General features: G+C 41.4%; 1 protein-coding gene across 1 annotated transcript in view; it reads right to left on the minus strand.

Annotated features, from left to right (window-relative positions):
• The window catches only part of NMNAT2 (nicotinamide nucleotide adenylyltransferase 2), a 151,755-nt gene extending 142,498 nt beyond the window's left edge, over positions 1 to 9,257 (minus strand). The window contains exon 1 of the mRNA XM_004424947.3: positions 9,035 to 9,257. Within this exon, the coding sequence (XP_004425004.1) occupies positions 9,035 to 9,119 (85 nt within the window). The 5' untranslated portion in view covers positions 9,120 to 9,257. The remainder of the gene's footprint in view (positions 1 to 9,034) is intronic.
• Positions 9,258 to 11,881: the final 2,624 nt, after the last annotated feature.

The raw sequence follows: 11,881 nt of genomic DNA on the forward strand, positions 1-11,881 counted from the left end.
TAACATTATTCACAGCATGGGAAAATCATATATTATCTATAAACTTTGATTCCCTGGGACATAACAAGTAAATAATTTTTAAACTGTGCTTAGCAAGATTGGTTCATGGTAAACGAAGAAATTATGGCTTAAACTTATATGTATAACATTTTATTGTCTTAATTTTAATTTATAATGAGTGACAGTCTCTAAGTTAAAAAAAATTCGCCTTATTTTAAAAATCTTGTAGTTCGTGTGATGAACCACCACTGCTAAATATTTATCAGTACATAAATATTTCAAAAGAAATATGAATAGTGGGGCCAGCCCGTGGCTTAGCGGTTAAGTGGGCACGCTCCGCTGCTGGTGGCCGGGGTTCGGATCCTGGGCGTGCACCGATGCACCGCTTCTCCGGCCATGCTGAGGCCGCGTCCCACATACAGCAACTAGAAGGATGTGCAGCTATGACATACAACTATCTACTGAGGCTTTGGGGGTAAAATAAATAAATAAATAAAACCTTAAAAAAAAAAAGAAATATGAATAGTTATTGATGTAGTTTAATCTCAGTGCCACATGGAACGAGGATTCCACCTCTCTGTGGGTACCAAGATGAAGGGTCAGAAAAATGTGGAAGAATAAAGCATTGGAAAACCCAACCCCCCACTGGAATGTCACTAATTTGGGGCTTAAAGTCATATAATAATAAATTTCAAAGTCATGGAAACACATAGCTTTATAAGCAAGAGCAGAAATATACTTGTTCAAGACCTTCTGAAAGGATTAGAACTAAAAATAAGTGTCAAAGTGGGGCCAGCCTGGTGGCGTAGCAGTTAAGTTCACACACTCCCCTTCAGTGGCCTGGGGTTCACAGGTCAGGATCCCCGGCACGGACCAACACACTGTTTGTCAAGCCACGCTGTGGCAGCGTCCCATATAAAGTAGAGGAAGAAGGGCACAGATGTTAGCCCAGGGCCAACCTTCCTCAGCAAAAAGAGGAGGATTGGCAACGGATGTTAGCTCAGGGCTAATCTTCCTCACCAAGAAAAAAAAAGCGTCAGAGAAAAGAATCTCCATGATACTTACTCTTGAAACAATTAAGCCTGTGTCAAAGAGAGAAGGCGCATGATCCAAATTCTACAAAATCGTGGAAGATCAAACTAGGGTGAATGGAATTCACCAAATCTGAGAATACTTGGACAAGGTGGGGCCACCCCATTGAAGTACAGAATGGGTACACTGGAACCTAAGTGAGAACCACTTCCCATCAGGGAAGTGCTTGTTTGATTGCTTGTTTTGTTGAGTTGTACAGAAGTATAATTCTTGACTTATTTATTCCTTCAGTAGATGGGGCTTGTACAATGTACAATGGTTCCATTTCAGAAAATAAAAAATAAAATAAAATCATAAAAAATGAAAAAGCTTTCCTTATTTTAAAGAGTGATACTGAAATAAGAACTTTAAAATGTTAGATAAGGATGGCCTTAGTCACACCATGTAGGCCATTGAACATCTTTTTGGGCTAAAATATTTCTGAGACTATCTGCCAAAGTGTATCCAAAAAAAGCAAATGTGTTCCATGCAATTGAATGCTTATAATTGGAAAACCTCTGGCAACGGAAAACTTCCTTCTTTGTAAACAGAGGCTGCATTTATATATATTGGAATATGGAACATACATAAATAAAGCTATATAATTCTCTATAAAATGAATTTCTATATCACAATGCTTAGTCTGTTACGTGAAATCATTAAAAATTATTTTAAATGCCTTATTTAACCAAAATTTTGTGTGTTGAATATTGTTTTTAAAAAAACTGGTGTTGAAAAATATTTAATGTATTCCTTTGCGTCCTTAGGATTTTTTGGGCAATTTAGGATGATTTGAAAACTCTTTAAAAATGAACAAGAACTCTACTAGAAAGTGTATGTTTCATAGTATCATTAAATATTGATTAAGCAACCACTACATACAGAACACTGTATCGGTGGCTAAGACAATGATATTACACAATTTAGACTTGAATCTTTTTAAAGAAACACTTTCAAAACTGGTTTTTCATTCTCTTTGCCAGTTATGCATAGACTACTATCACAACTATTGCTGATCAACAGGAAAATAACAGAAAATATAGATTATCCGTCTAGTTTTGCATTTTCCTCTCAAGTCTGAGGATATCTCTGAAACAGAGAGGTCCAACCTTAAGGGTTGGCAGGTTATATTTTTTAGTTTGCCTCCAAACTTTAGGCTGTTCATTTGACTTTGTCTAACATTGGATATTTGTGTAGAAATGTTTCTCTTGAGATTCATAACATCTGAAAGGATGTTCCTACTAAGCAATAATTCAAACTATTTCTTAAAAGGCGTATGAACCTCTTAAATCTGGTAGTTCTAAGGATAAAGGCTTAGAAATGTAGACTAAGATCAAAAAGAGAAGAGAAACTAAAAATGAATGTTTCTGCATTTCAAAATTCTTAGAACATCAACCTTCTTCTTGGTTGTCTCCTGTTCCTCATTTGGGATGAATTCTAGATGGGAGATTTGCCTCTCATGGTTAGCTTGTGTCCACGTGAGGCTCAGTTGGTCAATTCAGCAAGAGAAAGAAAATCAAGACACCTTTTTATGTGAACAAAAATGTCTAAATTTTCTTTTTCAGCCATTATTCTCCTGTCATGAGCAGACACAGCTCCTGCCAGTGAAACTGCTAGGAGTGATCCATGAGTTTCCATTAGTGGACCTTCAACTTCTCAGTGAATTAGAATTCCCAAGCATCCACCTGAATATATTATGACAGCCATCATCACAGTGATGAGCAAGTTCTGGAATGGTCTTTTGAACTGCATCAACTGTTTCCAATTTCACAGCCTCAACATCCAATTTCACAGCCTCAACATTAAAAGAGTCAATGTTAGGACCTTGATTTTCTCCTATTTTATACTTTTAAAAAAAGCCAGCAAACCCTTTTTTTTTTCTCTTTATGTCCATAATGTTAATGAATTTCAATATCTTTCTTGCATGAAGAACTGTGAATAACCCAACTGGAACCTATTGGGAGATTTCAGTAGAAGAGTCAGATGTCCCAGGCTACAAAGAGACTTTGAATTTAGGTATTTCCTTCTTTTGAATCAGTGCTTGGTTAGAACATATATTTCCAAAATTTTAGAGTAAGAAGTATGAAACCGCACTTTCCCCACCAATCCCAAACCCGTTTCTCTTCCAGTGTTCTTTATTCATCCACCTTGGACAGAAACCTGTGAGTTACCCTGGACTACTTTGCCATCACCCACCCATCAAATCACCAAATAAGGATTTCTTTTAACCTCCTAAATATTTTCAAATGCACTCACTCTGCATCCTGAATACCAATAACCTGGATGAGGTGACCATCTTCTCTGACTTGAACTCTGTGCTGCTGAAATAGGTGCCAAGCTGTTGACTACATTTCCCTTCTTGCCCTTCACCAATCTATATTCAAGATTCAATTAAATCATAATTTAAAAGTTCTGATTATGACATCCCTTTACTTAAAAAAAAACATTCAATGTTTTCTCATTGTCATTAGGATAAAATCTAAATTCTTTAACATAACTTACAAGCCTTCATAATTGATCAGTCTTCCACCTACCTTTCCAGTCTTATCTCTTACTCCCCTCCTCCTTGAGCCATCGTGAACTTTCCTTTGTTCTAATATGTTATGGCTCTCTGTCTCACCACCCCAGCCCTTGTACATGATTGATTCCTCTACCTGGAACAAGATTCTACATATTCATTTATTTTTTATTTATTCAACAACTATTATGGAGCAAAGACTTGCTATTTGCAACTCTTATTATAGTATACTATTATGGAGAGCCTACTCCATGCTAGGTACTAGGAGATAAATCAATAATGAAACCAGATATGGTTTCTGTCTTAATAGAGCTTAAGGTCTAGCACGGAAAACATATAATGAGACATAGAATGAGATGAGAATTATGGCATGAAAAGTATAAGGTGACGTGGGATCAAATGTCAGGGTCACCACACTTAATTTAGGAGTCATGGAGGTTCCCCAAGGAAGTACTGTTGAAGCTAAAATCCAAAGGATGGGTAGGTGTTAGTTGTGGTAACAGAAGACTGGGGAGGGAGGAGGAAGTGGGGGGAGTGGTGGAAGGAATGTTCCAGTGACATAGTTAAAAGCAAAATATACAAATATTAAGAAAAGAAATAGCCTTTCCTTATTATAAGCATAAGATATTGAGAACTGATTGGGGCCGGCCCCATAGCTTAGCGGTTAAGTGCACACGCTCTGCTACTGGCGGCCCGGGTTCGGATCCCGGGTGCACACGACGTGCCGCTTCTCCGGCCATGCTGAGGCCGCGTCCCACATACAGCAACTAGAAGGATGTGCACCTATGACATACAACTATCTAGTGGGGCTTTGGGGAGGAAAAAAAGGAGGAGGATTGGCAATAGATGTTAGCTCAGAGCTGGTCTTCCTCAGCAAGAAGAGGAGGATTAGCATGGATGTTAGCTCAGGGCTGATCATCCTCACAAAAAAAAAAAAAAAAAATAGAGAGAACAGATATATTTGTTGAATATATTTTGTTAGTGGCCTGTGTTGCCAAAGAAAAAAATTCATAAAGTTCTCATTACCCTTTGCTGATAACTAAGTTCAGGTGGCTCCTCCTTCCATAGGTGCTGTTGCTACTAAAAGAATAAAGAAGAAGCATCTTGGATGAGAGAGTCTAGATATTAGGAAACCAGTGCTATCTTGACTTTTGCTTATGACCTTGACCAAATGACTTACACCTGTACCTCTGCTTTGTCATTTGTAAAAGGGAGATGATAATATTATTCAGTTTCACTTACAGGGTAGGATCAAATGAGATAGTGATGCAAAAGTATAAATACCACATTGTGCATAATGATCTTTTGTTATAGGCATTTCAAGCATATTAAACAGTTTCTCAATTTCTGACAGTTCTCTATATATCAGTAGCAACTCAAATTCATTTTTCTTATGATTTCTAGTTGTAGCAACAGGGGCTGCATTTCCAATTCCATGACAAGTAGAGAGCCCTCTTCATCACCCTTTAAGAGGAACAGAATTGGATCATGTCTCTTTCAAAAGACCCAATTGTTCAAAGCAAAAAAAAGCAGAAAAGTAGAAAAACTAGAAAATCCAGTTATTTTGTAATCATCAAAAAACAGGATACATTTCTGCTGTGATCAAGTCTCTCAATTCCTTTATTTTTTATGGCGAAACTAATCTGATCAGTCCTTTCTTACTTTTCTATTTAAACTTGCTATCTGATTTACCAGTGGTGGATTTGTTGACAAATATAGCAATATAAATGCAAAGAAATTTGTAATGAAATATAATCTCTAAATACTTAATAAATAAGAACTTAAATGTAAAAAAAAAAAAAACCAACAACTTCTAGCTTCACATTGTCTTCTTATGTAATAAGGCAGACTCATGAAATAAAACATCATTAGTTATGGGTTTACTTTGCCAAAAACTTTTATTCATCTCTGAAAACATTTTAGCTACAGTTAAGTATATAGATATCAAATATCTCTATCACAAATATTAATTTTTTTCTATATGTTTTTACACCCATAAATAGGAATAATATCAACTCCCTTTCAGAGTAAAGAGAAAAGAACATTCCAAAATATTTTACAAATATTGAGAACTGTACAAGTACTACTTTACAGAGATGAAGAGTGAGTTATTAGTTCTGAATGTCACTTCTCTTTTTGTTTATAGTCTTTTTCTTTTTGCTTTGGTAAACAATTGGATTTCAAAATACAGGAGCTCTATTAAAGGTGTCCAATTTCCAAGTCCTGTTTGGGTCTTTTTAAAAATTTTCTATTACAAATTTCTTTTTTTTAATTTTTATTTATTTATGTTTTTCCCCCAAAGCCCCAGTAGATAGTTGTATGTCATAGTTGCACAGCCTTCTAGTTGCTGTATGTGGGACGCGGCCTCAGCATGGCCGGAGAAGCGGTGCATTGGTGCGCGCCCGGGAACCGAACCCGGGCCGCCAGCAGCGGAGCGCGCGCACTCAACCACTAAGCCACGGGCCGGCCCTCTATTACAAATTTCAAGCACCTTAAAGGAAGTTTGAAAATTTTATTGTATTAATTATTTTTGTATTGTTGGGGAGAAAATTTTAAAAGCCATTTAAAAGGAGAAAATAGTTCATGGATAACTGGTTTCTTTAGAGATGGGAAAGAGCTCTTAACGAAATGCATATTTAGGAATCTCATTTAGTTGATGGCCAATTTAATTCTAATCTCTGTTAGTACATGTTTGAAGGAAATAGAGTTCATGGAATTATGCAGTCGGAAGATTAGTGAGCACTTCTTCCCGCCTTTGGTGCAGTGCAATGGCCTCTGCAAGAGAAATCAGTAATGTGGGGTTCCAGCCTCAACTCTGCCACCCACTCTCCATGTCACTTAAACCACTTAAGAAAGCTACTTAGCCTCTGAACATCAGTTTCTCATTTGTAAAGTGGAGATAATGATGCCTTTCTTGTAACCTTGTTATTAGGAATAAGTGACATAACATATGAAAAGGCCTGGTAAACCAGAAACTACTCTCCAAAAATAAATTACAAAATTTATCACGAGCTCAAAGGTTCCCATAAGAGATTCTACAAAAATAGCTTAATATGTATTTTGTGGTCTTATTCTTGTTTCCTTTTCACATGTATATGTGCTAAATCCTTCATTAGGGTATAAGCTCCTAAAGCCACAGTGAGCACACCATGTCCTCTTTCCCTGTTGCTCTCTGGATTACACGTAACTAATGGACACTCAAAAGGCTTTGTTGACAGATAGTCTCTCCTTCCCCAGTTCCAATGTCAAGCAAATAGTCACGACTGTCAAAGAGTCTCCTTTCACCTATTCTATATCTAAACCTCCCTGCTGTAACACATGCCTATTTCCACATATTCTCTTCTCTAAGCTCATGGAGAATTGGCAGGTCAGCATCCACTTAACAAAAGCCTTTAGCACTGTTACCAAACTCTCTTTAGCTGCGAGACAGAATCCTTGGTTCTCAATCTAAATCTGTCCCTCTTGCAATCCAAAACAAGCAGAATTAACGACATTCTTAGCCCCAGAAAGAAAGAAAGGAGGATTACCTGCTGGCTCACTAAAGATTCCTAGAGCCAAGGAGTTCCGGAGGAAAGCCCATCCCTGTCTGGGCAACTGAGAGGAATGAAGTACATCAACATAAAATGGCTAGAGGAAATATGGACAGAGATGAAAAGAAAGACAGGGGTGAAGATATCAGACTCAAAAGAAAGTGAAAGTAGAGTGTTCCCAGGGCACTGATATTCCCTTAGAAGACTGATGAGATGCTCTGGTCTACCCTGATGCTCCAACGAAAGTCTTTATTTAATAGGTAAGTTGGCATTAGCTTTTAATAAAACACTTTTAAAAGTGAAGGGATGCTGAGAAAGGAATGGCTACCTCTCAGTCTCCCTTCTTGGATCCTATAAATGTGCCTCCCTGATCTGTGCTCTGCTCAAAGTAGTTCTAATATTCTTTTCATGAGGTTTTAATAAGCAGGCCCCATTCGACGCACCTTTTAGGTTTAAGAGAGGAATATTTTTAGTTTAATCCACCTCGCCCAGTCTTTACTGCTATGATGTGGCATTCATTTAACAGCCCTAGGAAGGCTCGCTCAATCCTCAGGCTCAGAGTAAACACGTGTGCTCGCAGCCAGCTCCGGCGCGCCCTGTGTTTCAGCACCGCCGCCTCTGGATAGCGCCTTGCTGGCCGGCGGGTCAGGGCCTCTCATCCGTTCCATCTCGCATCCATCCCCAGCCCACTCGCTCTCCTCTACTCCATGTTTCCCTCATTAACAGAAAAAAAAAAAAAAAAACACCCCCAACTTCTAACCTCTCCTCAATTTCCTGCCTCTAAAGTGACCGTGTCCCTCCCTCAGGGTCTAAACGCGCACACCCCCGCGCCTTTGGGTCTTGCAGGAGCAGCAACTAAGCCGCGTCATTTACCCGCCGGTGGCCCAAGATCTCCAAGAGGCATCGATCACCTTTCCCTTGCCCCTGCTGAATCCCAAACCAGCAGCCAGGAGCCCCCACTCGCTCCCTTTCTTTCCACGCCCCAAAGCCTCCGAGAAACAACTGGCGATGATGCGCCCTCCACCGCCCCCCGAACACACACACACACACACACACGCTCGCACGCACGCACATACTCATACACACACTCGCACGCCGCAAGCTTTCCGGGTGCCATTGCCGCTCTGGGCAAAGCCTCAGCCAACTTAGGCCCCCATCCATCAACACCGGCTCGCAAAGGGCAGCCCGCAGCGGCTGCCCCGCCCCCTCCCCTTCCTAAGCAGCGGGTCCTGGCAGCCAAGCCCAGGTTGGCCAGGCCCCCCAATCCCATTCACTCAGCCATCCACCTCGCGCAGGCAACACACGGTCCACAACGCTCAAACATTCGCCCCTGTGCCGCCCCGAACCATAGCCAAACCCTAAATTAATCTCCTTGAAGCTCCAGCCCTATTACTGGTGTGTTGTGTGTGAGTGTTTGTCTCTCTGAGGCATATACATCATTTAACTCCTTCGAGCTTTCCGCCCATCCTAAACAAACAGCACGTTATCTCCAGCCCCCTCCTCTCTTCTCCGCGCCCCAACCTCTGCCCCCATCCCGATCTTCACCAGCCAAGTAGCCAAACCACCGGACCGCCGCAACCCACTTCTCGAACCTCGACCTCCCACCCAGCCCATACCAACACTCATTTCCAGCCCTTCCCCTCCCCTCCCCTCCCTCCCCTCCCCTCCCCTCCCCTCCCCCACCCCTTGGCCCCCTGCGAGCCGGGTCAGGCCCGAGCAAGTGACGCCTCGGAAGCGCAGTCTTCGTCCCCTCCGGCGAGCCAGGAATAGAGGGGTTGACCTCCCAGCAGAGGGATCAGCCGGCGTACCCCCCCGACGGGACACAAGCCTTACTGTTCGGTCGCCCAGGAAAACACAGGTGCCGGGGAAAGAAGAGAGGCGGAAGCCGCCTCCGGGGGTGGGCGGGAGGACTCACCGAACATCTGAATGTGCCCTTTGGTGATGGGATTGAAGCTGCCGCAGGCAAGCAAGATAACGTGGGTCTTGGTGGTCTCGGTCATGGTGTGGGTGGGTCCCTCGCCCTGGTCCAGGAGTCGCCCCTCTTTTTGTGTCTCGATATGTCTGCAGAGGGAGAAAGGAAGGCGAGGCTCCGGCGGTGGATGCTGTGGACTCCAAGGAGCCGCTCTAGACGCAAACCGCGTCACTCCCCGCCTCTCCTTAACGCTTGCAGCTCCGGCAAGATCCGAGGCTGCTTTTGTATTGCTCTGCTGGATCCCTTTCTTTCCTTTCTAGCTTCTTTCGCCTCTCTCGTCCTGGTCTCCCACCCCTCCCTTTCTCTCGCCTCCACCCCACTTCATTCCATCACGCTCTTTTCTTAGTGTTTATCTACAAGGCAAGACGTGGTACCCAAGCCCAGAACCATGAATACTTGACAGCACGGTGTGAGCTCTCTCTCTTACCTCCTTCTGATTTAGTTTTCCTCCTTCACTCTTAACATTCTTCTGTCCACATCTACTTTCTCTAACATTTCCGATGCTGAAAGTGTTTGATCTTAAGAATTGTTTTCTTTCTCTCTTCCTCAAATCTTTAAGTGAAAAATGACGATTGTTCATTTCGGGAGTATTACTTCCTGCCTTTCTTTTCCCCCTTATCTGATGATTTTGAACTATTGAACTAAGCCAGACCTTGACCTAGTGGTTGTCAGGAAATAGGGGGAGCCTGAATCTTTCCCCTGGTGTATTGGTCCTTTTTGTGGGTTGAAGCAATGCTATCAGATTGAGAGAGCATGGATGGGGCAGAATTTCTAAAGCTGTGTTAGAAAACTATTGTGATCTTACATAAGCTATCAAAGTTGAGACAGATTTATCCATTCAACAAGTATTTCTTGGGGCTGGCCCCGTGGCTTAGTGGTTGAGTGCGCGCGCTCCGCTGCTGGCGGCCTGGGTTTGGATCCCGGGCGTGCACCCACCGACGCACCGCTTCTCCGGCCATGCTGGGGCCGCATCCCACACACAGCAACTAGAAGGATGTGCAGCTATGACATACAACTATCTACTGTGGCTTTGGGGGGAAAAAATAAATAAATAAAATCTTAAAAAAAAAAAACCAAGTATTTCTTGAGTGCTCACTATGTGTTGGGCTCTGTTATAAACCCTGCTGATAAAGCAAAGTCCCTGTCTTCATCGAGTTTACAATCTACTGGAGGGAGATAGACAATAAACAAACAGAGAAGGAAAATATTAGATAGGAGTTGTGCAATGCACAATAACTGAATGCAATTCACTCTCTGACAGAACAAAGGGTGAGTGGAGGAGAGGGGATTCTTTTAAATGAGTAGTTAGGGAAGGCCTCTCTGGGGAAATTTAAGCTGAGACTTTAATGACAAGGAGTTGCTAGTACAAATATTTTGGAACAGGGAAGGGCTTAATGTGCTCACAGAAATGAAAGAAGGGCAGCATGACTAGAATACATGAATAAGGGGAAACATGCTAGGAGAGAAGATTGGACTGGTGATCAGGACTCAGTCAAGTAGGACTTGTAGGCTAGGGCAGGGTTTGGGTGTTTTTCTAAGTGGAATGATGGAGAGGAAAAACAAAAGGGAACATTGAAAACATGGAAGTGTTTAATCAGGGGAATGATAAGTAGTATACATTTTCATAAGATCACTCTGGCTGCTAGGTAGAAAACAGGAAGGCAAGGAACACATTTAGGAAATTCTGCTTCTAGCCTTGGAAGTGGAGTTGTCCTAGAACTAGGATTTATAGAGGTGAAGTTGATGAGAAGCATATGGTCTCTGGATAAGTTTTGTAGATACAGTTTACAGTCTTTGTAGATGGATTGGATGTGGAAGATGAGGAAAAGAGAAATCTAGGAAAATGTCTAGAAAACGTCTGAAGCAAATGAATGGACTGAGATTCAGAAAGATGGAGAAAGTCTGAGGGATGACCAAGTGTTCTATTCTGATATTAGATAGACCTAATAATTCTTCTTTTTTTTAAATTGAGATATAATTGACATATAACATTGTATTAATTTTAGGTGTATATAATAATTCTGAACTTAGAGATCCACAAGTAAGAAATTTACCTTTCCTGGCCTTCAAGATTCTTGGATAAATTACTACCTTACATTATTGGGCTGGCCATTATTTCTTATCCAAAGCATGTAGTAGATGTGCAGTAAATATTTGTTAAATTATGCTGAATAGCAAATCAACCCTAATATGTATATACTTTCTAGTTTAAATACAAGAGTCCTCAGAATCGATGTATATCTGTAATGGGGTTAGTAGCTTCCCTGACTTGGGATGCAGATTAGTGGGGCATAAAGAGCAAGAGATGTTGAAGGGAGACTGATCTGGGTATGAAACTCTGATATTTACTAGCTGGGCAATTAACGTAATTATAGTTAAGCAATAAATATTTATTGAGTGTCTGCCGTGTGCCAGGCACTTGATTTAGGGGCTGCAAACAAAAAAAGTCCCTGCTTTAATAGAACTCACATTCTAGAGGAGGACAACAGGCCATAAGAAAAGGAATAAACATAATGGTAATAGGTACCATAATGAAAAATAAAGCAGGGTAAGAAGAAAAGGAAAGGGAAATCCTCTTTTATTTAAGGTGGTCAGGGATGGCCTCTCTGATAAGATGGTATTTGAGCAGGGACCCGAAGGAAGTGAACGAATGAGTCATTTGAATATCTGGGGAAGAATATATCTGGCAGATGGCAGGTGCAAAGAGTCTGACAACCAGGAGTGCTTGGGCGTGTTCAACAAGCACACCTGTATGGCAGGAGAAAAGAAAGACAGTGGGAAGTAGTAGGA

This window comes from Ceratotherium simum, chromosome 2 (genome assembly GCF_057802395.1).
Source record: "Ceratotherium simum simum isolate JZ-2026a chromosome 2, ASM5780239v1, whole genome shotgun sequence".
Classification (NCBI taxonomy): domain Eukaryota; kingdom Metazoa; phylum Chordata; class Mammalia; order Perissodactyla; family Rhinocerotidae; genus Ceratotherium; species Ceratotherium simum.